A 26,877-nucleotide genomic window follows, 5' to 3' on the forward strand; every position below is an offset into this window, starting at 1 on the left:
CCATAATATGTCATTGGTGGTTAAGGAAATGTGCTAAGTTTAAATACTGACTTCTTTAATGACAACATTACAGACGAGGTCTCCTACTTTGACGTTTCTAGTCTGTAACTTGTCCACCCTTTTCACTTAATTAGCGTTCAAATTCATGCCAAATGTTTGTAGTATGAGTAAGGGTCTGTTTATGAGTCTTAAGAAATCATTAATTATCTTTTAGAAGGAGTAGATGTTTATAATGGTTAAATTCAGCAATATGTTAATGGAGCCTGGCAGGCAGAAGGCAGGCAGTCACTGAACTCCAGAGTGTGTGTTGTTTTTTTTGCAGAGCAGTGGGCTTTTGTTGTCAGGAAAATGGAGTTTGCTTTACCTTGACAATTGACATTTATAAACGGCCGATCGAATCGTGTACTGCCCCAGTATGTTTTGATATCATCCAAAGACAATGTTGTGCTCGTCTTGTGCTCCTGCAGCCTGTCTGAGCCTCCTTGAGTCTGGGGTGGAGGGGGTGGTGGGAAACAACTTGTTTCAATCATAGACTGTATATTGAATAGGATTTCAAACTATTTAATATGCCATCTATGGCTCCAACTTGCTATTTAGACTGCAGTACCCATTTTTGGGTTGTCACATATTTTTCCTTTAAGCCCAAAGGAAAAGATGGTATTTTCAGCATCTCTGCTGCAACTATCTATTTGCTTTTTTCCTGGTCCCACACACCCACAGCAGGGCTGATGCATGGATACATGGCTCAGATCAGTGTGGTGAGGTGGATCAAACAGTTTGGGGGTTCAAGTGTTTAAAAAAAAAAAGGCATTGGTCAGGTTTTAGGTTGTCACTCCCACTCACGCCATAGCCAGGCAAGAGTGACAGATGTAACTCCAGGAGCAGGATGTCTGGGGCTCAGGGTTGTGGCGCAGAGCTGCGACACCTTTTCACTGTCACTCTCATCAGACAACAACAGTCTGCTGGCCTTACTCATCCTAAGCAATATCCAAAATGGCAGCGCCCCAGGCCTTGTTCAGTCTATAGAGCAGCCAAAATGGCAGAGGACCGTTGCCAGGTGGCCGGCTGTGTGTCTTGATCCCCTGATGACCACTTCTGTTCTGTGTTTCAACACAGACAGAAGGGTTGGTGTGCGGTGTGTTTGTTTTGATTATGTCTGTTTACTCTTGTGGAAAATGGTATAACAGAATCAACATTAAACCCTTCCCTGGAACAGCGATTGTTCATCAATCAGCTTAGCAACCATAACAAGGCTCAGTAGGACTGTCAAGCTTTGGGTTTGTCCACATGTTAAAGAAGAGTGCATGGAGCTGTCGTAAGAGCGATACTCTGTTTCCAAAATGTTGCAGTGGATTAAACTGTGCAAGATGCAATCGTTAGCATGTCTGGCTAACTAGCTCACTACCTTTAATAGTCACCTAGCTTTACTTCTAAGGACTGCCTAACTAACTGACTGACTAACTAGCTAACTAACTAACTTTGTGCAGTTACAGGTTACATAAAAAACTTTCAAGAGTAGCACATCTACTAAGTGTAAGAGGGCCCTAAAGGAAATCAGAGTTTAGACTAGTGTTAGCAGCTCTGTCCGGTTCTTTACTGAATGAGGGAGGCACTCCAGCAACAATCTAGCACTTTGTTAACTAACATGTGAACATGTCACTTTTAAAAGTCCCCTACCAACATCTTTTAACCTTCTTCAAATGGGTCAAGGGTCAATTGAGCCAGCAAGAAATGAGCATACAAAATGAGGAATGAGCACAGAGCGCTGAAATAGCACTGTATGATTCATGTTAACCTCTCAGATGTCTCTGTCTTCAGGTTGAACTTTTCTTTATTTTTTTCTCATACAGAGGAAGTACTTGAGGGAGCAGTGGCTCAGTCGAACAGCTCCAGCTCCTGTCCTACCTTCACCTGACATCTCAAAGCCCGGTCCACAACCACAGGACGAAGCAGGCGAGCCCACAGCAGCGTGAGCCACATTTTACATTTTAACAGCCTTATTCAGATGCAATTTTACTATGTCAAAGTGTTCAGGACATTCATGATGGGGATGGGGCACTGGAATATTTGTGGTTTTAAGTTACACTCTGCTGGCACACAGATAGAAAATATTCAAGGTTCACGTGTCCATTTCTAAAGATGAAAAATATGAGCCATGAAGCAGGGAGAACGGTGTTTTCGTCATGGATAGATTTCTATGTTGACCATGACGAGATCAAATAGAAGGCAGCCATGTGACAGATGATGTGATGGATTATAGACTCGGACACACACACACACGCACACACACTAGACTCATGATTTTTCTTTTTTTCTTGGTCCACTGCTCTGAGTCATTTATGTTATGAACTCTAATGTGCATCTTCTTGTGTTGACACATATTATGTTTGTGCCAATGTGTGTGTGTGTGTGTGTGTCAGGGAACAAACCAAAAGTCAAAAGACGCCTGAGGACAAGGAGGAGGAGGCAGCTGATGCCAGAAAAGACTCCCAAGAAGAAAACAAAGAATCTGTCAACTGTACAGCCACAGCCAGAACACACTACCACAATCAGGTAAGATGGGCAGATGTGTTCAGAGTATCATAAACACACATGGGAAAATAGCAACCTATGAGAGGTTTTATCAAAAGCAGCATAGAATTTTATCCGAAAATATCCAGGTTTTCTGCAAAATAAGGGTTTAAAATCTAGCGACAGATAAATAAATAGCCTGGAAATATTTGATGATTTGAGATAGTGTGAAGGCAGTGATTAAGTAAACACAGCACCAAGTCCCCCTTTAGCTACAATTCTCCTTAAAGGGTCAGCTTTTTAAAATCTCATTAAAATAAGTGAATTCATTAGTGAATATGAAATAGGGGTCAGAGGATGCAAACAACATTCAGTTTGCCCTCTTGCCACATCCCAGGCAGTGGGGCATTAAATAAATAAATAGTACAACAAACAGAAAATAATCCACTAGCCTGTGTGGCTGGGATGTGAGTGCTTCGAATTATGTGTCATGAATAAAAAATATTAACAGTGCTACCACATAATGATTTAGCGCTGCATAAGTAAATCAAACCAGAGCTTTACCCTGGATTTGGTGCAGAATGAAACTAACATTCTGCTTGTTTTCATGAATATCACACACTTTTGTCAACTTGGACATGACACACTAACGTGAACTTTGAACTCCACCAATGTTTGGCCTTACTGTTCATGTGGCTCAGCCTCACACTGTCAACCAACAGCAGGAAAAAACAGCTGAAACAATCGTTTGGCAAAATAACCTCAGAGTCTCTTGACATGATGAGAATAAGCTTTGTTCAACACTTCCGACGATGACTGTGAAATATTTATGGCAGGGCACAAGTTGGGGAGGGCTCCAGAAAGCGGCGCCGAGGCATGTGTTTAAAGTTGCAGACTCAGTGTCTCTTTTAAGTGCCTGACCATGGAGAGCACTTAGAATTGTCTCTTTCCTTTACCCACAGGCTGGCACTGACGAGGACGTACAAGGTAAGAAGTCAGCTGGGCTGTAATCGTCATCGGCTTACCATCAGCTCCCATCTCTTCTCTGTCACTCCCGTGACTATGCCTGCCTAGAATCTATTCTCTCTTGACAGATGATAATTTACCATAACTAAGTCTTTGCGCGAAGAATAGTCATTTAAATCAGGGTGACAGAATGGAGCCGCAGCTCAGAAACTGCTCTGCTTTGACTGTAATGACATTACTTACATTCTGCCTGCATCACTCATTCTGCTGTCCAAGAACACCATGAGGGCAAAGGTTGATCCCAGCCCCTGTCAACTAATCTCCACCTTCTTGTACAAAGTTAAATAGAAGTTGGAGTGGAAACAAAGGTGAACAGGGTGTGAGACTATAACAGAACAGCATTTAACACATCACCAACTAAAGTATAGCTACAACACAACTGACATTTCAGTAAATATAGAGAAGTGCACTAACAGCTTTCTTCCCCCCAAACTTCATTCAAAGAATGTTAGGTTAAAACTGGGTCTCATGCTTAAGTCTTATTAGCACATTAGAGGCTCCAGGAAGCTTTGTTTTTCTCTCTAAATTCAAACTGAAATTTAAAATCTTAAATTTTTTTGCTTAAGGAAATGTAAATTATAATGATACTGCATTTATTTAGCATATTTTCCATTTTTCAAAAAAGGATGAAACATCTTTTGACATATTTGTGGAGGCAGTGTCTAAGCTTTCGGTCTCTGTGGAAGCATTTTCCACAGCAGTGTTTAACAGACACATGAGAGCCAGCAATGTGAAAATCAAAAGTACATATTATTCCTAGGGATGCACTGATACAGATACCAGCATCGGGTATTGGTCTGATATTGTCCTCACGTACTCGTACTTATAAAAGTACTCCAATACCCAACACATCACAATACCACATCACAAACAGTAGCCACTCGGTACAAGTAAACATCTAAAGAACCACCATGATGCAGAGTTCAAGGCGTTTGCTGATGCTTACCCTCTTGTTTTTTTAACGTGCCATCATCATCAGCGAGAGACTCGCTGTCCTCAACATCTTCCACTAATGACACTGAAATGAAATGAAACTGTCCGTAAAATGCCATGTAAGTCCATGTAAAAACTGAAATAAATGCACGGAGTCCACCTGTAGGCCGCAGCCAGCCGCTGTCCAATAAGTCCTGGTGGGCGTAAACTAGTTGAATGTCTCAGCAAATTAATCTGAAGGCGAATAAAAAAACACAGCTGCCTCTTTCTTCGTAATAAACTGCTACAACTTCTCTTTGTGTACGTATTCTTCACCAAAACAGACTGACAGCACAGGACACACAACTTCACTCTTTGTGATTCACAGCAGGGAAAACAAAACTGTTGCACACATGGCACCACACTCATACCTGTCCCCCTAAACAATGACAGGTAGGAACTAATTAGCTCTTAGACAAGAGGGACATGAAGAAGAAACTTAAATACTACACACGTTAATGTTAAATTAAAATACTAGGTAAAATGTTGTAAATGAAAATGAAATAATTATCATATATAACACCATTTATAATAGCAAACTTAATTCTGCAAATCCATAATATTGTTGTGAAATTATTATACTGAAATATATACAGTAAACTGCACAGTTTAATAAGGAACACAAAATTATTGAGAGGACCTACAGTACTGTACGGTTCGATTTGAGAGAAAGTCTTGTTTGCATGAGCTGTGTCTCCTTCATGGGTCCAGTTGTGATGATGGCAAATGACCACACTATCAAAAGTAACAGGAACAGCAGGTCCTGTAAACTCAACACTCAGTATGTTACTCTGAGATCTGAATCACAGCAAAATCATTAATCAGATTCATGGAGTAACGTAAGGAGTGCTCAAATCACCAGTGGCAAAAGTGAGCAGGATCAGTCCCCAGCTAGTCAACTGTTTCTGTGTTGCAGCTGGACCTGAAATGATTTTATGAACTATTTTTGGTCCATATAGTTATTGTACCAAAAAAAAAAAAAAATTACAGTATCAGCACTGTAGGTTATAATCCAGTCCATGAGGTAAAACAAACATTGGGGATATATATACGTACTAATGTCTGAGCAAAAATATATTTTGACTTTAATGCATGCAGTACAGCATATACATTTTCTTTTTCAGTGAATAAAGAGGCTGAGGATCACTTCTTCATAGAAATGGCACAAAGGAGGTTTCGTGACAGTAGGCAAGATGGTCGATCAGGTGAGACACAAGAGAAGACTGCTGTAACTAAAATATGTTCAGTATATAGTATGTTGTAATTACAGGACTGGGGATACAGTCAGGTCATGTATTCTGTATTTTTGGCTCAAAATTTGGTGGTTTGAGTCCCTTGAAGTGCAGATTAGCCCCTATAACTGATACCCACCTGTCTGACTACAGCCCTTTTATGTGACTCAACAGTGCTGCAACAGAGCCAAAATGTTTTGCCATGGAAAATGATAAATATACAACTTGATAAAGAAGAATTGAGGCTACAGATGATCAGAATATCATCAGTCATTTGCTTTAGTCTCTCTATTCTCCTCTTGGAAATGATGACCCCTTTATTTAATGTGGCTCTGCCCTCGGGGTACGACTTAACGATGGGACTGAGGTGAACGGCCTGAGTACAATGTTATATTTAGCCCACTCTGTTATTTCTGTTCGTTAATTTTTTATGCCTGCTGGATGGCTGTGTGGAGTAAAAAACTGCTGCATTATGCGTATTGTGTCTCTCTATATTGTCTATTGTGCCAGCTCACATTGGTTACACGGAGCTCTGAGCCTGACCTGACATTAACCTTTCACCTTTTAATTACACCCAGGCCTGTGATACATTTGAGAACAGTTTAGTTAGATAAAATTACGTCCTGGACTTTAAATGGCTTCAACTGCAGAGAATTTTAATATTTATATGTAATTTAGCCTTGAGAGATGTCTTCCCTCTTCTTAATTTTAACTGTTCTGTCTTCTATATTAACAGTTCTGGGAAAGTTGGCAGTGCAGGTCGAGAGAGACCGCAGGACAGGTGCTAGCGTCGTCAGGTCAGTGGCACCCGTGCCCCAACCGACTCGTGCTCCAATGGCTAACACTGTCTTCGACGATGGCAGGAAGAGTATCCATGCCGTCGGTGGGGTGGGAGGTCAACCCTCAACTGAAGAGCTTGGGCAGATCTTGAGCGTTATTGATGGGGTTGGGATGAAAGTCTTGCTGGATGAAGTCACAGTCATACCAAATAAGGCAGAGACAAAGACAGAGGACGTAGATATCAACAGAGCCCCAGAGGAAAAATTCCTGTCTTTTTCTACCCGTCATACCATGTCAGAGGACAACAGGCAGTTAGACAGCTCTGGAAGCTACGATTTGGAGGCTGGGTTGGGAATAGAGGACTCTGGTGTAAGTATGGGAAACAAGGAGGATAAAAAAGAGGACAGAAGCATCACAGCGGTTAGAGACATTGCAGGAGAAGTGGGTAATGTGGAGAATCAACCCTCAGAAGAAAGCCCAGTCACTCTTGTGTTCCTGGGATACACAGATTCTACAACTGACAAGGGTCACGGCCAAGAGGACCCTGAAGGAGGCATGCTCACTGTGGAACGAGTGATTATAACTGAGGATGGAGAAGAACACGTCTTAGGACCTGCAACGTTTGCTTCACCCAAGGCTGAGAAGGAGTCCCAAGACCTAGTGTTTCAAGAGGATGGAGAAAAACACGTCTTTGGACCGGAAACGTTCACTGCACCCGAGGCGGAGAAAAAGTCCCAAGACCAAGTGTTTCCTAAGAAAGAAGAAGGACGTGTCTTCGGACCTGAAATGTCTGCTGCACCAGATGCAGCAAAGGAGTCCCAAGACCAAGTTTTTCAGAAGAAAGAAGAAAATGTCTTCGGACCTGAAACGTCAGCTTCATCTGAGGCGGGGAAGGAGTCCCAAGACCAAGTGTTTCAGGACATTCCCCTGGAGGGAAACGGGGCAGCAGGGGTTAAAGTCCAGGCAGAGGAAGATAATAAGGAGCTGCATAATTCATCTTTGCCCAGTATAGCAGAGGGAGGAGACGCTTCCAAGCGCAAGACCTGTCAGTGTTGCTCTGTCATGTAAGAAAATAATTGAAAGGAGACTCCCTCATCAGCTTTAATTGTATCATTTCTAATATTTGTGCCTTCCATTAGACACTATATGCTGCATTAATGACTAATATGAAAGAATATACCACCATCTGGTATTAAAGTGGTTTTGGCTTTGAGCATCCACTGCTTCACTTCACTTTGCCAAAGAAAAGAGACATCTATCATGTTGTAGGTCTTTTACAGCAGCTGTGGACTGACAACTGCTCCGAGGGACTACTAAAATCCACTTCCTCCCTCTGGTGGACAAAGCTGAGAATTTCAACTGCCCTCCTGCAGGCATGCGGATACTTCCCATCTCAAATGTCTCTCTGCCTTATGGACTGTGCCTTAAAAGTATTCCTTATGTTTAGCATCATTTGCTCTAGGAATGGAAGCAGGCGAAGAATTTTTTTAATTATTATTTTTTTTTTTTTTTACAGCTTTGGGCACAAATATTAGTAAACAGTAATTAACATTCATGGTGTCTACTTAAACGTTAATTTGAAAAAGTAAAAACATTTGTAACATCTTTTGATGATTTTAAAATTGTACTTTCTTATGCACTACTACTCAGGGCTGTAGCTACCACTTAGGACACAGAATTTGGGGGGTTTAATGTCATAAAGTTTACATGTTTCTTAAGCCTAATTCAGGTGTATTTTGGTGTCAAAATCCTTAAACTTAAACTATACTAGTTTGACATTTTTGAAAATATCCAAATTCATTCTCTTGAATTAAGCCAACAACATATTACATCTTAATTAGCTTTAGAAGTGCTGGTAGACAGATTGGTGAGTGGTATCAATCTTCTCATCTAGCTCTTGGCAAGAAAGCACAACATATTTCCAAAAATGTCAAACTAAACTTTTAAATTGGTTTATTTTAGGCTTCAAATATACACCAGTATTATACTCCTGGAACTGTGATAAAGGCTTTGAAACAGCACTTCAGCAATAATATAGTGAGATACAATTATATTTGATCTCCCTATGTATAATATTTTAATATAGTTTAGCTGTTAAATTACTATAGAACATGTGGGGAAAATAACATTTTACAGACTTGTTTTTGTGGCTAATTAAACATGTATAGGGCAGTTGCACTGGGGGGGATCATCTATATTGTTGGTCCTGCTACAGCACAGCTATCTGCTATCTTGTATCACTGTAATTTGGTATAAGATTGATTCATTGTGGATGTTAACTGGAATGTATGATTATAAAAACAATATAATTAGTATGTTGTTCGTGTCTACTTTCTTTAAGAACCCACATTAGAGTCGAACTAGTCACAATTACACACAAATGCAGAAAACACTGTTGTATGCAGATGTTCCACATCATGTTTGAACGAGGAAATATGCAACTAAAGACATGCTCTGACGGCTCTGGCTTTACTTGCATAGGACACAATGGGCTCAGGTTTGTAGTGGTGTGAAAATGGACTGCATTATGGTGAAAGGTGTTTCTAATATTTTGGCCACAACATTTACATACATGAGAGGAGCAAAATATGGGACATTTAAATATAATACACTCCAGTACAACACCACCACTGATAACAACCTTGAGAATAAACATTAAGTAGTATGACTGCCTTTATGACAGTGTCAAATAACAAAATTCATAAAAGGGGAATTTATGGCAGAGCATTTGTATTGGATCACTTTTGATTGTTAAAGTGCACGTATTTAAGTAGCCAGGGAGTGTACACAGATACACTTGAATCACTGTAATGTGGCTGTGGGTCATTTGAACTGCCTACTGCTTCTCAAAGAGGAGGATTGTGTTTGCTCACATGACACAGAGGACAGGAAGGTACAGGTGCTAAGTAGATCAGCTGGATCATTCATATTTCCATTGAGGTCGGTACTATCACGCACTGAAGATGACTGCAGGACTCCAGTCAGGTGAGCCTCTTCCTTCAAAATTTCTACATTATGTGTCTACATCTTTGTACTTGTTTGCTTTTCTATCACTCTTTTCTCTCCCTGATTGAGTGCTAGATATTAGTTGTAAAGCTTTATCTAGTCATGGCGAGATAAAAGCCTCAGGTCAATTAAAGATCATGTCATACTCATTAAAACTTTATGTTCACCTTAAATATAAGTAAGAATGATACAATTTGCATGTGTGCTCAACGAGCACAACGGCTGTTATCACATCTGTGCTGAAATATTGCAAAATGGAAGTCATGAAACTGCATGTAAAATGTCAGTAAAGAAGTATATTAAAGTGTTTGAATAGTTTTGAATAGCATTTAAAGTAATCTATAAAAACCTTCATAACAACAGCAGAGAAAGTGTCTCTTAAAAGGAGGATGGAATAAACAGGTTAAGCTCATTAAGGCGCATTAATATGTCCTGTTGCTTGAGCTTTATATAATGTATGATGCTGCTGTTTGTAATCCCGAAATGCAGTGCGGCTGGCATTAAGCCCTAAATGCAGGTGTAATTATAGACTCATAGATTTATACCTGCAGCTCAGGCAACCAGATAACACCAGAATAATATTTATATTAATGAGAACATATCTTGAAAAAGTATTCAGTGACACTGCATATTCTACTATTCATTTCTCCACGACGCATCAGGGCAACTACATATGCAGTTAAAGAGGAATAGTTGTTACTGGGCTGATCACAGACCATTAACAGCTCAAGTCACTGTGACAAGATGAAAAAGCTTAATTCTCACCAGGCAAACTGGTGAGATGATGAGAGTCTCTTTGGCCGGCCTGGCAGGCAGATACTGCACACAGGGTGTGTGCCAAAACAGGCAGAGCAAAGCCGATTACTCTTTTCCTTTGTCAGCACAATTGGCTATGCTAGGACACAGCAGGGGAGAAAAGTCACCAAAACAACACAGACCCTGTATGCCCTTCTGGAAACAAAAGAAAAAGTAATATATCTGCCAATAATTTTGGTGTTTCTTGAACATACATCCTACATACTGTTGTTGTGATCACTTCAACAGAAGAGTTTAAGAGAGGAGGCTCCAGGCTTCCAGGGCCCAACTGGTTTGTGTTCATGTAACTGCCGTGGTATGGGCTGTAAAGCGCCCTGTGGAGTTTTGGTAAACAATCAGAATTTCTGTTCACGTTCAGTGTTGCTTGCAGTTTTCTTCATCACTGCCTTTGTTGTGAAACTATTGGCAGGGATATGTATCACATCACCCATGGGATTGCACATGCATCTTCGAGCATGTGCAATCAGAGTGAGAGTAAAGCGGATAATGACTTTGCCACACTAGGACAAAAAGAAATTGCAGAGCAGACTATAATCTTTATCCAAAACAGCTAGTTCTGCATTTTGCAAAAGCAAATGATATAAGCAGTGAGACAAAAAATGATTTTATTGTCAACCTCAGTGACATTTTCTCATGTGTCTCTCAAAGGGGAATAAAGGAGAGACACCCTTAAGTGCTTCAGTGGCTCAAAAACATGGACACAAGAGATCCCAGCAATCAAGGTCCAGTCTCTCAAGACGATGGTGATTTAAGCATGAAGACAGACTCCAGCAGTGTGACAAACCCCACAGGCAGCCCATCTGTAACCTGTGGTGAGAAGCCTCAAGATGAAACCATCTCCCATGCCCCTGCACTAAAAACTAAGTACTACAGTGTGATGGATGATGAGGGTGTAGATGATGTCTTTATCCCACGGTCTCCATCCCGCAGGGCCCCTTTTCTGCCAGAAGAGGGCAGCACAGATGCAATGGTGATGAGTAATCCCACTGTGACCCTTTCAGAAGGGGCAGCTGACGCCACAGAGGCTAAAGCTAATCCAAGTGGCTTAGACTGGCATCATGGTGAGAAGCAGTTAATGGCAGCACACAGCGAGGTGGATGAAGTGAAAACACAGACTTCTAAGGAGTCAATGGACCCTGAATCTTTGTCAAAAGATCACAACCAAAAACCCATGGAGGTAACAGGTAGTCTGATGGAAACATGCCCTGATCCGTCTGGAGGACACCATCCGGATAATAAGAGAGGAGATGAAGAATCAACTGCAGAAACTGAGGTCATTTTGAGTGGAAAACAAGAAAACTGGAGGGAATCTGAAGTGGAGAGAGACAAGTATCCAAAACAGGTACCTTCAACTGTTGAGGACAACTCTGAAAATAAGACACATTTTGACAAAGAGGGAGACAAAACAAAATCTGAGGACATTCATGGTCCTGTAGAGACAGATTCAAAACTAACAGAAAATGCTGACTGCGACAGTGTGGCGACTAATGCCCCCACACTGTCTAGTCTGAGTAAGAATGGCGATGGTCTTGAGTCCTGTAGGCCACCAGAGCTCTACAAATGCTCCCAAAACAAGATGGAGGCAGCAACGAATCAGCCACAGATACCACAGATCCCAACAGAGGTGTCCAATGATGATGAAGAGCATGTTGACACCAGATCTTTGGACTATAACCTCACAAAGTGTAAGTGGGTGAGGAGAGAGAGTGGTGAAACACAAGTGCCCCAACTTCCAATCTCTGAAGGCTCTGAAGAGACTGTGACAACAGGAGAGAAGGGAGATGAAAGCAGGAAAATATCTAGTGAGATCCAACAAGGAGAGCAACTGCTTCAACGTCTGCAACAGGTCCAGCTACGACAGGATGTACATACCTCTCACGTTACTGAGGTAGATGATGTGAAAGCAAGAGAAGGGGATATGGCAAGTGGAAATGAGAGAGAAGAGAGTAGATTTCACACTGTTGAGGATGATGGAGGGAAGGCGAACCTGATGGAGAAGGAAAAGAATGAAAAGAATCAGAGTAAAGACCTGGAAACAAAAGCAAGGATGTCCGTAGAGTCAGAACATCACACGATTGCCAGAACTGACTCTGATAGTGATCAAACTGAAAGCTGGGTACCTGCAGATTTGTCTTCAATTGACCCCCATGAAGCATCTTCCACTGAAAATCCTTTTCAATCCACCTGCCACCGATTCTCAGCTGCTGAGACTTCCATTGATAAGCAGATCCATGAGGCAGCCCAAGAGAAGCAGAACCTACAGAGAACTGGTGGTCTCTTCAACCTTGCTGATAATCCAGATGTTCTAGAGATCCCCTTTAAGACCAATATCTCTCTTGAGCCACTTACCACCTCGGGTGGCCCAGACCAGCGCAGCGACTGGCAGTTCTCCGAGCAGAAGATGCAGAAGGAGATAAGTCAGGAGATTCAGAGAGAACTGGTGCTGGTCAACCAGGGGAAGATTCCAGGAGGGTACAGCAAAGGAGAAGTCCGCCAGTTAAAGGAGACAAAACTGCTGTTTGAGGCTTTCCAGCAGGATAGCACAGAGGGTCCAACAAGGCACCGGAAATCCCCTATACTGATGAAAGGTCATGTTTACCCATCTGTGCTAGAGCGCACACGTAGCCTAGAGATGTTCTCACTCAAAACTCGCCCCGTTGCCAGAGCACATTCCCTCAGGCTGTACAAATCAACCTCTGAGACCGAGAAAAGTCCTGAAGACTTCAGATCAAAAAGCCCAACTGGTGGTTCTCGAGACAAATCACGTTTACTCCCCTACCCAAAACAAGACAAACACACACGCCTGCACAGAAGCATGGACTCCATCAGCACTGATGTCTCTATGTCAGCTGTGGAGACTGGGAGCAAAACTAGGGAGAAAAAGACATCACATGAATCTCCCATCCTCAAACAAAACCCCTTCTGCAAGTTGCGACCATCCCTGGCTCTGCAACCAGAAGTAGAGAAGGACATCCGGGAGGCCAAAGAAAGAGAGGAGGAGCTTCGCAGACAGAGATGCACTCTGTACGGAGAGAACAGGCAGAATAGTCAAGATGGAGAAAAGACACAAATTGCACAAACGCTTGAGCCAGGTTAGTGTGTGTGGTGACTGTAATACTTTTAAAATGACTTTCATTGGTAGAATCTAACTATATATACTTTTATTTAAGCACTGGCCTTGAGTACAATTTTGAGGTACTTGTAGTTTATTTAAAGGAGAAATCTGTAAAATATTTACTGTAATAAATCAAAAAATGTCAATATGTTATCAGAGATTAAGGGAAAGAAGTTGAAATACCGACAACAGCACTACAGCTGTGTTGTTGTCCCTTCCAAAATTTCCATCCAAAAATGACTTGTTTAATATTATTTAAGAGTTTAAATTAATGCAAATTAAACAGAATGTTTAGTAAGTATCTCTTTATAAGATGTAAGAAATCATTAATTATTTTGTCCTTTTTTTAGGCAGGCAGTTTCTGAACATCAACATTATGGAAAGGATATGTACAGATGCAGGCCTTTTTGTTAATGACTAAGATCCATTTTGAAAGAAACAGCTGTTTTTATTGCTCTCTTCAAAGCCACCAGACTCCATTTACAGAATCCACAATTTCACCTTGCAGAGCATTGGAGTTGCTGCTGCCTCAATCAGTTACTTTCTTTGTCTTATTGTGTGACTTGTTTTAACCAAGAAATACTGGAATTACCTTTTTAGTAGAAGAAGTCGAAGATCAGAGGACTTGTTCCACCACTGATGATGACTATTGGTGTTCTGTATGTGACTGCGCGCTCCATCATAAATGGAAAATACTGAAATTTTTATGGATTATTTCCATCAGGTTGCTAAAATGTATCATATAAATACGCATAAGAGTCATTTAAATCTTTATTTATTGCACATCCCAGCCTTTTGACACTCAGTCTGAACACTTTAATGAATGCCTCCCTCTATATTAGCATCACATAGTGTTATCTAAGGAGTCTTATCGACAACTTAGTGTCAACCCTGTCACAGGCGGTTAAGGGCACATCACTTCAGCAGCGGCCTGATCTGAGTCAGTGGATGCCAGCGGGCTGAGTGACAACATAACGGCTACTATCTGCACTCCAGCTTAAGCCAGTGGCAGCTCTGGTTTGTTTATAGTGTTGTGTAAATGCAAATGACTTCAGACAGTTGGAAGATCTTGTTGAAAGCATGTATGTGTGCACTTTTGTAAGTCCGCTGTTGTTGCCTATATACACAGCAGGAGAGCTTGGAGGCCTGACAAAACAGTGCAGCCAGTCGGGGAGTGTGTCATTATGTAGCACCATGTTCATATTTTCAGCCACAGTGGCTGGATAATGATGTGTGGGTTGACTCAAGGTGAAGATGATGAAGCTACATGTGACAGCAGTATAATGTGTCTGGGGCTAGGCTAAACTGAAGGAAATGACTCATTCTTAATGTCAAATAAGTTGCAGTGTGTTATCCTAACCAGCCATGACACTGCACTCTATGAAAATCTATAACCCAAATACGCTGTGATATCTTCACAGACAACACTGAGAATTTTTAAAACAATACACACATGATTTTAGACAGCCTTAGAAAAAAAACAGATTCTTGTTTCTAGCAAGCAGCTGTCAATTTTGTCAGGTTAGATGACATCTTTTTTCACAGATATTATCAGCTATAGCTTATTAAGCCAACATTAGCTTAGTGAGTGAGTTAAAAATACCATCTCTAGTCTTATTGTTCAAATCTGACTTGCTTTAAAATGTAAGAAAATGGCTACATGCAATACATAATGTGATGCTAAAAGACTGAAGCATGTCCAACATGTCACAGGAAAAAGTCAGTATCCTTACCAGTTAATTATCCATGTAGAACCACAGAAATGAAGAAACAGCATTGTTCATGTATGGCAGTGTAGAGCTAGTTAGTCCTGCTGTTAAAAGTACTGTGCAGCCCTTTAAGGGGATGGCGTCCAAAAGCACTGCTTGCAGTACTGCTCATCAGATCAACTTGACACTCGACACTGCACTTCCTTCGGAAAGAAAAAGTTTTTCTAGCTTGGTCCAGGGATGTTCTGTACCAAATTTGATGATGATTGTTCAAGATTTGTTGGAGGAGTAGCAAAAAATAGATTATCAGAATTCAAAAAAGTGGAGAAACATTCAAGTTGTAGCTTATATGGAGAGATTCATCACAAGAATTTTGTTTCTGAGACTTGCAGTTCAAATGTCACAGGCCAAAACATAAAGCTTGTTGTTATAGCGCCACCATCTGACCATAATGCACCAAATTTGACACTGTGCTCCCTTGGATCCCCAGCAATATACCTGCCAAAGTGTGAAGTTGATAAGATGAGTGGTTCTTGAGATATGAGAATTAAATTGAGACAGATGATATGAAAAATCATCCCTCCCTATTAACCTGCTCCTTTCTTCTTCCTGTCCTTTAGATATCAGGCGACAGTCCAGGGGGAAACTGGAACGGGTTTGGCCACCGCCCTCCAAGAAAGACCAGACAAAATCTGAGCAGACACAGGTGATGTGTCAGGTCAACATAGTAACACCTTTTGTGGGGGTCAATCCCATGGCTCTATGTTCCCTGGGTCCCATATTCTCCATATTTATATGGTATATAATGGGAAAATGACAAAGGGTCCTCTGTTCTCCAGCTCTACATAGCACATAATGGGCTAGGATTAAAGGTTAGCATAGACGTAGCACCTTGGAAAATTAGGACCCTGGAAAGTAAGTACTCTGGGGACACTGACATACTCTAACTTTAACTTGAACACACTGCCATGTGAATTTGGTGGATGGCAAGAACATAGTGTGACATGTTAAATTGCTACAAATTCAAGGAAACACTACAAGCTTGATGAGTACTGAGGTTTTCCATCAGTAAAAAAAATGTTAAACTTAATTATGTTCCTGTAATAGTGGCTTTCTGGACCATGGGCTAAGAAACTCCTGGATTTGCAGTGTTTTTAACACTATTTGTTTTACAAATGCTTGGATTAGTACAAATGGTTCTGAAATTGATCTAAATTTCATGAAAAGGGAGCTAATCTCCCCCTCTAAATCCTGCTCTTTTCTCTGTCTTAACTCTCAGCAGGAGCCAAAAGTTCACAGAGCGGGAGGTCAGAAAGATCTGTGGCAGCGCTGGGAGGCCGGCCTGGTCAACGGACAGCCATCAAAGGAAAAGAAGTGATCCATCCTGATATTTCAACACTTCAAATAGAATATCTATGTTTTGCCATGTTAGTGCAGCACAAGTCCAGGATTAATCAATATAACCAAAATCCTGAGGGTAGTTCCATCTTAAACGCTTCTAACTCTACTTTGTATCTGCGTCAAATACACTTTTTTTTGATATCTTAAGACACTAGTTTTATTCAGTACATAAATAAAGAAAGAAAAATATTGCTTCAAACATTCTGTCCGTCCCTTTTTTCTCTTATAATTTCCATCAATTAATTTATGTGAACAAGAACGGACCTTTCACTGTAGTCACACTGTTTAAGTTTTCATGGGATGTCAAAATTCAACAACTTTGCAGACAATGTTATTGAACATCACCACAAGCTCCCACTTCAAATTCCAAATGATCTCTTGCCACTGCACCACTGCATGGAACAGCTCGGCTCGACTCGACTGAACTCAAGTCAAGTTTTGCCGAGCCATACCATGCAGCTGAAACATGGTATATGTGGCTGTGGAGGACGCCAAATAACTTCTGCAAAAACCCTGATCACTTCATGCTGTGATGACATCATCAGCGTTATTTTGGCTTGGGGTTGGAGACTACAGCTTTAGAACAGAGCCTGCGTTACAATGTGGATGTGTGGAGCTGTCAGGGACAATCTAATGAGAGACACTGTCCAGTTGCAAACTTAAGTAAATATTTTGGGCTGTTCTGTTTTCAGTTTTTACCATCTTTTATTTGGCCTGTCTCTTGTAAGTTCCCCACCTTTATGTAAGAGTAATGATAAATCACAGGAGTTCCCCGTTAACAGGTTTCTGAGACTGAATGAACTGGTCCTGTGTAACACGTCTTTAATAAGCCACTTTTAGAAAATTCACCTTTGAGGCCATTCAGATTGCATTAAAGCATATTATGGTGTAACTAATATTCTTTCGATATCTAGCTTTTAGGGGTTTTCGCACTTTTTCTAATCAACCTAAAAATGATCTCAAGACAAACAAAACTGCCAAATTGAGATTGGTGATTGGTAAAAGGAGCGCTAAATTTCCCCTTATACTGCATGAAAAATTCAGTCATTGTGTTGCTGCCCTCTGGAGGTCCAGTCACTAAGTTGACTGAAGATTCAAGTGGCAGCAGAAAAGCATGTTTTGGTAAAAGAAAGGAGTCCATGGTAAAAGAAGCCATCAAAAAACTGCTCTCGTTGAGCTGTGATCACGTTTACTAGAGAGGGCTCAGTTTCTGATCTCCACAGACAGAAGCACACTGCTTAGCCCTGTCTAAGTACCATCTGTTAGCCCCAGTGACTCTGCCAACGAAGGATGGACTTTCGCTCTGCCCTTCCTGACTCGGATGTCCCCGTGTTAATTGGCTACGCTTCTCACCAACCCACAAACAGCGGGCACAGCCAAGGCCTAGGTTTCAGCTGTTATGACATTTTAAGATGTCTTCCCTTACTATCCTCAGTACAGATCCAAAATACCAGATGTCAGCGTTTGGTTCCAGTTGAAAATTCCTCTGATGGAATTTTCCACAAGCTCACACATGAAGTCCATGTCTTGCTTTATATAAACTCATCCTTAATGTGACAATGCTGACTAGACTAGATAACTGGAACAGAGGGCTGATGCAGATCAAGACAGCCTGCGCAATCAAAGCCAGGCCGCTCTTGGATGGATCAACAGCACTAGGTCATAGGACATCTTCAACACTTGCCATTGTGTCCTGTTAAAAGCCACAAGCCTCACTCCTCCTGCTGACAACAAATGTAAGGTGAGCAGCACAGTCAGGCTTTATAACCACCAGTACAATTCTGAGGTATTCTGAGGTAGGAAACAGTCTAGTCTAGTCTATGTCATGTCATTGTCATTGTGTAATCTTGATAATATTTCATGACTGATCATGACTATCAGACAGGCTTTGGATGATTTTTTTTGCCACGGTGAAACTAAAAAAAAAACATCTGGTTCCTCTTATTGTTTTAATGTAGTAGAAGTCTGTGCTTTGTGGAATTCTTCTGCACATATTAGGATGATAATTAATCCAATTTACCCATCTAGTGTGGATGTGAAGACTCTGCATCAGAGCCAGAAGGGGGCAGCATAGCCCTAATAATCAAGAGAAAGTGTGTCAAAACAAGACAACATTGTTTTTAGACATGATCTTGGCTATTAAATTCCTTGTTCAATCAGAGTATGCAAGCAACGCAAGTGCCACTGTAAACAGCTGAATATATACAGGTGTTTTAAAAAAGATTTTAAAATAAAATGATATATACATGTCTCTAACGGGACAGTAAAACCCAGATCCTTTAACCCAAACCTATACCATCATGTCATCCCAGTACATACACAGTATATTTCAGTTTGCTCATATTCATGTTTATTATTCCTAATACAATACCAGTAAGTCACTTGGAAGGGTCAACATATGCTGAGAAAGTACGGTAGTTATGTAACCTTTGTAATTCACCCAGTGATGAGTCACTTACTTCACAGAATTAGAGCCATCAGCAACATGTATTATCAATTCAGCGCACACAAAAATGAAGAAAAAAAGTTGCTTAAGAGCACATCTGCGTCATTTTATGCAATAGCATGTGGGTGGTAATTTCTTCAGATGTTTGGCTAACACTCTGAGTCATTCATGAGGGCTGTCATGTACAGAGCGCATTAAGGCTGTGTTGTTCTACAAAAAGAAACAAACTCTGCTCCAGCGAAGACACAAACAACACGTCAGTGAGATGAATATCCCAGTAATGTTTTTTTTTTTTAACTGTACTTAAATCACGAGAATACGGATCATCTTTCTGACAACACACAAGCAGGCAGAGTAGAAGTGGAATAAACTTTTCCAGTGATTGGGAAGAAAGAAATCTGTTGGGGATGGATATTCGGGGAATGTTCCAGCAGTTCATGTTTATTGCTTTATTCAGTTGGCAGTCTTACTATGTAAGCATCCAGTCATAAAACAGCTAAAAAAAAGGCTGATAATTGAGGGAAAAACAGAAACTATAGGGCTAATAGAGCGATTACAATATAGTGACTGGGGGTTAAATGAAGACAGTACTCTCTACTCAGTGCTATTATTGTATTTTGCCCTGCCTTGAGTTCACAAATACCAAGAGCTTTGTGAGCGGGTGCTGATGAGAGAGTAGAACAGTGACAGCTCTGACATCACCGCTCCTTCAGCGCCGTGAGATAGGGCTCGACTCGGCTCTGCACCAGCGGCAGCAACTGAACGCGATGGACAGATGATGGATGACTCACTCTTTCCACCCACACAACTTCCCATCGTCAGAATCCATCATCAAGGACCTCTCACTTGGCTCCAAATTAAAACCCTCCACATACTTAATATATTATACTCAAGTCTCACTCGGGGGAGGGCAAACATGGATTTAGATGCTATAGAGAGTAGGAAAGATGTCACAGTGACTCCTAAGCAGGGGAGACATGATTAGATTTGTATTTAATGCCACATAAGACAGAGTGCAGTTAGTGAGCAACCAGAGAAGTTGCAACAGTTAGCAAAAAGAATAAACAGTGGTAATTCTATTAAGTAATGGATAAATGGTTGAAATACTGTAGTTAACTCAAAACACAGAATAAGTTGTTGAAATATACATGATTAAGAGGTTGAAAAAATTAACTCATAACAGCGGTTGAAATAGCTTAAAATAAAGTATTTAAATGCTGATGGATAAATTGTTGATACTTGTCAAAAAGTAATAGGTAAAGGACTGAAAAAAGTTAGAGCTGAGCTGAACATTATGATGACATAGCGAAGCTGACCTTCTAACCTTGTAAAAAAAATGTCATCACGTCATCATTTTATCCTGTTAGACACTCGCGTGAAACTTTGTTATAAGGGTATGAAGTCATGAGTTATGGCCAAAAGCAACACTGTGACCTTGACCTTTGACACTGAAATTGTAATCAGCTCATCAATGAGTCCACATGGATGTCTGTGCCACATCTGAAGAAATCCTGTCAAAGTGGTCTTGAGATATGGCGTTCAAAAGAATGGGACGGACAGACAACCCAAAGACATAACACCTCTGGGTGAGTCATAATAATTACACAATTATTTATGATTATCTACCAGGTTACTTATTAGATATCATCACAGTCTGGTGCAGTATTGAGATATTCTTTATTGCAATATTCGATATATTGTTACATCCTTAGTGTTTAACATAATCCAGTTTAAAGTCAGTTGAGATGAGCACACCTGCCAGGTGCTGTTGATGAAGGGGTACTTGAGTCTGAACCACTAAAATACAGTATGTAGAGAATTACACTGCCCTGTGTGTGTTTACAGAAACTGTGCAAATTTCATCATATTTTCTCATTCCATAGATGCTCCACGCTCTGTTTATCTTGCTCGTGCCTCTTCTTGAATTACTGAAGTGAAAATGAACGAATAAACACTGAGCATGAGGTAAGGACAGAATAAACAGACCTTAGATGGCCCTGCTTAGTTGAGCTATTGTCCTCAACAAACCCTTCTATTCGCTTTCACGCTCCTCTCCTCCTCCTCCTCCCGGCTCCGTCTTTTTGCACAATGAAAACTCAATTGTCTAATTCAATGATCGCACATTACAACAGTCGACAATAATATAAAGAAGTCGTGCATGATAAGATGATGAGTGCGTGTGTTACGTAGCCTCAATCGCTCTTTGTCTCCTCGCCTTGGGTTTTCTATTTTCAGAGCTCCTTCTTCTGGGTTAAACTGCTGCCATCTCTCTTTCTGAAAAGCAGAGTGATTTTTTTTTTCTTGAAGTACACTTTTGAGGAACTCTAGCAAATTGGCTATTCCTTCTGCATTTGAATTGTATATTTAACCAACCATTATGAGGCCAACTGTACAAGAGCTTAAACTCAACGAATAAAAATTCAGCCAATTACAGAAGGCAGTACTGGGAAAAATAAGGTCATGTTAATATTGGAGGAAAAATGGTTTAAAGTATGGAGACCCAGTCTCTAGATTTCTGCTGGAAGAATCTGATCCAGTTCTTTCTTAGTCCCCAACCACAAATCCAAATTCAGTGGGTCTCAGTAATCTTGCTGGAGGGAGTTTTATAGTCTTTTGGCCCATGTGTTAAGGATTATTTGAAAGGAGTGGGTCATTTGGCGTCAGAAGGACTTGAAATCTGATTCTTTTCTACCTTGGAAACATTCCTAAAAGTCTCAGCAAAGTGGCACATACCTTTCATATAAAAAAAACGGAGCTATTTCAAATGTATTTACAATGTAGGTTTCCTTGAAACAGTTTTAAAATTGATAACATTTATTTAAATTTGAAGCTTAATACAGTTGTTCAGTATAAAACAGAAATTGTGGGTTTAACTTAGAACAATGATGTGGGCGTGCAACAGATCCAAAAAAAATGATTAAAAAAATTAAATGTGCATCAAAAAACTCAAAGTAACTAAACCTGCAGAGGGAATAGAGGTTCAAAGCAAACTGGGGTGGATTATCCTTCTGACTGGGCCATAAAAGCACAACCACAAGCTACTCTGTAATTCTGTCCGTTCCAAAAGTAGCAGGCACTTAAACCACAATCTGCTTCAATGGCAGTATAATTAATGATTTTAGAAAGTACCCTGTAAGTGATGAGGATAATTATTACATTTAATTAGTTACTTTGTACTCCTAATGAGGGTAGTAAGACAGACATGGGTCCTGTCAAAATTTAAAACATTACCTGCCAACTAATTTTCTTCATTCTATCATCTGATTTCCAAAAGCAGCCTGATTTATAACTGGTACTATCTTGGAACTAGATAACTTGTGTAATAATGAAGAAAAAATGTGAAGCCTGTGCAGTTGTTTTAGGGTGAAAGGTCAGATAAGTGTGTGAGCCCGGTGGCCTAAGGTCACAGAAACTTCAGCAATCACGCCGGGATGAATCCTTTTACTGAATAAGATCCTGATCTTTTAAGTTTTTCTCCCGTCCCTTGGCTGCTGGCCTGGCTGGTTGGCTTTGAGAATCAGGAGCAGTTCACTCTGGGTTAAGCTCTTTCAGCCAACTGTTCAAAACCCTTTTTGCATGGTTTGCCTCTCTCGGCGGTGGCGGCTGCAGCTGAACTCCTTTCCATTCTATTTTAGGATTTAAAGGAATGACAGTATTCTCGCATGACTCTCAGAAAATCCTTTCAATCCACTGTATGGAGCACCGCCGGGATTAGGATGCAGTCTGCATTACATAAAAGTGAAGATCCTTAAAACCAAAAAAGGAAGCCTCCCATGAGAACAACAATAACCACTCTAAGGGCTCTCAGTATCGTGGGGGCTGTGCTAGAAATTAGGTCTATGACAAAAATGCTTGAAATTTCAAGAGGCGTTGACAACAGAATGGTAGTCAGATACATGCAAACTGTAGACAGCACAGCAGCCTACAGGGTTCCTTCTTTGCCTTTGTAAAAGAGAATGACACAAGCGTAACTAATTATTAATGTTTTTGCTGTGAAAATCTAAAACAAATGAAAGGATTACTTGCTAAATGGGATTAGGTATTTTTGCATCAGAGCATATAGGATGTTACATAAATATTAGAAAATACATCCAGCGTGGTCGCTGTGTCAGGATTAACTTAAGACTTAATAAAAAAAAAAAAAAAAAAAAAACAAGGTCAGGGAAAGTACACTCTGCAGCACACTGTGTTCTACCTTTTTTTACCATTGGTTCCTGGGACTGGCCTAATCTTCATAATATGAGCATACATGAGGGTCCATGTTGCTTTTATTCATTTCAGTTCATGTATGTTTCATGATAATTGTGAGAGAATATTTATATTTAGACGTAAGACTTTATGTCAGATCATAAGAAACTCCTGAGAACCTGCATGACTTATCTGTCATCTATTGTCTGCTGTGTTCTCAGTGTTTTCAACGTGGACTTAAAAAGTGAGCTCTGAGCAAAAGGGATTTCACAAAACCTGACCTTAGTTGGTCATGGGAGCATGAGACTCATGCAACAAGATCCACTTCATGTTATGAAACATGAGGCTCGACCTCACATGAATTCAGCTTTTTCTGTTATAAACTATGGCATTATGACGTAGCAGATGACAGAGAAAGACGACCTTCAAAGGTGCAATGTGCACAAATTGCTCAGTCAAAAATGAGTACTGCAGTCCAAATAGTGAGCTGAAGCCATAGATTTTTTTTTATTAAATACATTGAAATCCTATTTAATGTAAAGGCTATGGTTGAGGCGAGTTGTTCTCCCTCATCCCCAGAGTCATGGAGGCTCAGGCAGGCTGCAAGAACAATGCAGGAGCGCAAGAAGAGTGCACCATTGTGATGTGACAATAACAAGAGACGATGAGATTCACATTAAATTAATCAGCTGTTAATTGTGAGTCAATGTAAAGCTAAGCCTGTTATCCTGAAAACAAAAGCCCACTGTTTTAGAAAATGCTCACTCTGGAGTTTGAGGTCAGTGACTGCCTTCCTAACTGCCTGCCAGACAACACAACATAATGCTCAAATTAACCGTTAAAAACAAAAACTGTTATTCCTTCTAAAAGATTGCTAATGATTTAGATAAACAGACACTTACTCATTCGGCAAACATTCGGCATTAATTAGATCTCTACTGATGGAAACAGGTAAACAATAACAAAAGTTACAGACCAGAATAGAAATAACAAAAAAGGACACCACGGCTGTACCATTGTTGTAGTATTTCAACTTAGCAGGTTTCCTTTATCTCTGATGACATATTATGGTCAATATGTGATTTATTACAGTGAATATATTACAGATTTCTTTCAAATTTATCCTGTAATATTATTTTAAAAGCTTTCAGAAATGCAAATCTAAGATGCTGCTGTGAACAAGAAAAAACGTGACAAATTAAGAGTTTCATCAAAATGTAAAAGTTTGTATCTAATGATCATTAGATACCACAAGGTATATTATGTAACTACCTACAGCTTTAAAAAAAAAGCCACATTCATGACTTGAAAACAGCTTTGTCGTGTAGCAAGCTTGTCCTGAACGTTAGTGGCTGTGTCCTGCTTTTTACTGAGTTTGGGAAAGTTTACTTCCCAACTAGCGTTACCTGAGATCAGGTCATGTTTGCAAAACACATTGGTTAAGCTAGGATTATACTTTTCCACAGATTTGTGTGAAGTGTCTGCAAATTTACTCAGAGAGGTGTGTTACTGGTAACCACTGGTGTCACAGGCAGGAGAGGAGCCGACCACACACCTCCCTAATTTCAACAATATGTCATGCATACCTGTGTGTCATGTCAGTCGATTAGCTGATTCAACTGATTCAAGCATCTCCTGTGAAAGCTGGCCCGTGTGCAGCCTGGAGAAGAATACTGTAAATCCAGATTTAGTCAACATACTGTTCCACTTTTTACTGGCAATACAAGCTAGTATGTAAGCTAAGCAGCCAAACATGGTTATGTTAGGACGATAGAACAGTCTGGTCTTTCATCATTCCCTATACTTATAGGATTAACTAGTGCTACACTTCAACACAAGAACAAAGTTGCTGACAAGTGTTTAAAACACTTTCCCACAGTCCAGCCGCACAAAGTGTCAATCTACAATATTGCAATATACAGTAAAAATGGATTCTTTTTTTGGCAAATCTGCATCATAGTACATCTACTAACACTTACAGTTCACAGTGTCAACGACCACCTGAATAATTCTGATATGGACAAAATAAGTCTGAACCTGATGATTTTGAGCAAAGATGCAAGTTATAAGAAGCACCTCTTTTGCTTTGAGTTTGAAAAAAATGATATTATGGACATTTATCCTTGATTGGCAGGTGCCGTGCCATTTGTCAGACAATCTCTCTGCAGCAACATGCAGTAACCCTAACCTCTAACACCATGGGTGTTTGTTTTTGGGATAATGGGCTGTCAGTGGGGCTGGGCAATATATCAATATTCTTCTCCTGGTCTGCTCCCATCAGCTGTAGAGTACCGCAGGGCTCCATTTTAGGTCTCATATTATTTGCCTTGTACAGGCTGTTATTAGGTTCCATATTCCAAAAATACAATATCTCATGCCACCGCAACAACACAGTTAGGTCCCTCTTTGAAAGTCTCCATCGCATGAAATAGTTGATGGCTAAAAACTGTCTTCAACTAAACGACAGTAGGATCAAAGTGGTCTTATTTGGTCATTTAAAATTTGACAAAAATCAAAAAATATTTTTTCAAGCTAGAGACTGCGACAAATGCCTTCATTTTACGTTTTTATTTGGTAATCAGCCAGTCATCCGTGTCTCGCTTGCAGCTGGTGATTATTGACTGGTATCAGGAAGTGTGACACCTGCACTGGTGCCCCCTCATTGGCTACCAGGACATAATTTATTTAATTCAACATATCTTAGATCCTCCCTCGACCGAGGCTGAAGGGGAAGGGCTATCGTGTATCTGCTCAAAGCTCTGCAACAATCATCCATTTTCAGTTTAGTTTTCCCCTCTTTTGACATTTTTAAGGCAAAACTTAACATGTTTTCTCAGGCTCTTGATGATCCTTAAGGCTTTATATTTCACTTTTCATTCTTCTATGTATTATACTTTCTATCTGTTCCTTATTTATTTGTGTATGAGATGGTATTTTTATGTTATCTTGACCACCATTTTGCTGTTTACCATGTTTTATTTTTTAACTCTTGTCATTTTATTGGGCAGCACTTTAGTCAGTGTTGGTTGTTTTTAAAAGGGGTTTATAAGTAAACTTGATTTGACTTGATTTCATGATATCTAACTAGATAGTCGTCTTAGATTTTGGATATCATTACATTGTGATATGGCATGAGTTAAATAACTGCATTACAGTGATGTAAAGTCGTATAATTTTCTGAACTTACCAGACTGTTCAAGCTCTTCTTTACTTTGTTAATATATTCACATTGCTCATGATTAGTTATCAAAAATCTCACTGTGTCAGTAATTTATGAGAGCACCAACAGTCATCCCAATATTGTTGTAATATCAAAGTATTTGTCCATCTACAGCAATGTATTATATTCTATAAAATTATCATATGTTTGCACAATTTGAGAATTTATTGTATGTTATTTTAGAGAAATATGTTTATCGAGATATATATAATATATTGCTGTACAGCCTAAAAATATCAAGATTTCATTTAAAAGATATATCACCCAATGGGACACTTTCTGGATTATTGGTGTTTCAGAAAAATGGGCAGTCCTTGATCGCTTTGGAGATCAGATATCAGTGTAAATAGTGAGCTAGTCTCTGTTTTTATTTGACAGAAATTGTGTCAGTGAGGTGACAGGCCAGTCTTGTTTGTAGCTGTGTGTTGTATTAGAAAATAGTGCTAAAAATGACT

At 40.1% G+C, this 26,877-nt stretch overlaps 2 protein-coding genes across 3 annotated transcripts in view; both read left to right on the forward strand.

Annotated features, from left to right (window-relative positions):
- The window catches only part of LOC146309694 (uncharacterized), a 34,367-nt gene extending 26,688 nt beyond the window's left edge, over positions 1–7,679 (forward strand). The window contains exons 4-8 of the mRNA XM_084743800.1: positions 1,851–1,969; positions 2,421–2,553; positions 3,474–3,498; positions 5,634–5,714; positions 6,478–7,679. Coding sequence (XP_084599926.1) covers positions 1,851–1,969; positions 2,421–2,553; positions 3,474–3,498; positions 5,634–5,714; positions 6,478–7,589 — 1,470 coding nt within the window. The 3' untranslated portion in view covers positions 7,590–7,679. The remainder of the gene's footprint in view (positions 1–1,850; positions 1,970–2,420; positions 2,554–3,473; positions 3,499–5,633; positions 5,715–6,477) is intronic.
- Positions 7,680–9,125: 1,446 nt separating this feature from the next.
- On the forward strand, positions 9,126–16,727 carry LOC146309695 (uncharacterized). Of its 2 annotated transcripts, none has more exons than XM_084744109.1 (4): positions 9,126–9,506; positions 10,992–13,435; positions 15,788–15,873; positions 16,447–16,727. In XM_084744109.1, exons 2-4 carry the CDS (start codon positions 11,038–11,040, stop codon positions 16,543–16,545), a joined length of 2,583 nt encoding a protein of 860 aa, XP_084600235.1. In that variant the 5' UTR covers positions 9,126–9,506; positions 10,992–11,037; the 3' UTR covers positions 16,546–16,727. The 2 variants fall into 2 exon arrangements, with proteins under 2 accessions (XP_084600235.1, XP_084600236.1); XM_084744110.1 differs by having other exon boundaries at positions 9,127–9,506; positions 16,450–16,727.
- The last annotated feature ends 10,150 nt before the right edge of the window (positions 16,728–26,877 follow it).

Source organism: Lutjanus erythropterus, chromosome 19 (assembly GCF_056507025.1).
Source record: "Lutjanus erythropterus isolate fLutEry1 chromosome 19, fLutEry1.hap2, whole genome shotgun sequence".
Classification (NCBI taxonomy): Eukaryota; Metazoa; Chordata; class Actinopteri; order Lutjaniformes; family Lutjanidae; genus Lutjanus; species Lutjanus erythropterus.

Bases quoted from the DNA above. Each gene is read 5' to 3' on its own strand.
- LOC146309695 (XM_084744109.1), top strand. From the start codon at position 11,038: ATGGACACAAGAGATCCCAGCAATCAAGGTCCAGTCTCTCAAGACGAT. The intron at 13,436-15,787 runs GTTAGTGTGTGT...CCTGTCCTTTAG, and splicing joins TGCACAAACGCTTGAGCCAG to ATATCAGGCGACAGTCCAGG. The intron at 15,874-16,446 runs GTGATGTGTCAG...CTTAACTCTCAG, and splicing joins CAAAATCTGAGCAGACACAG to CAGGAGCCAAAAGTTCACAG.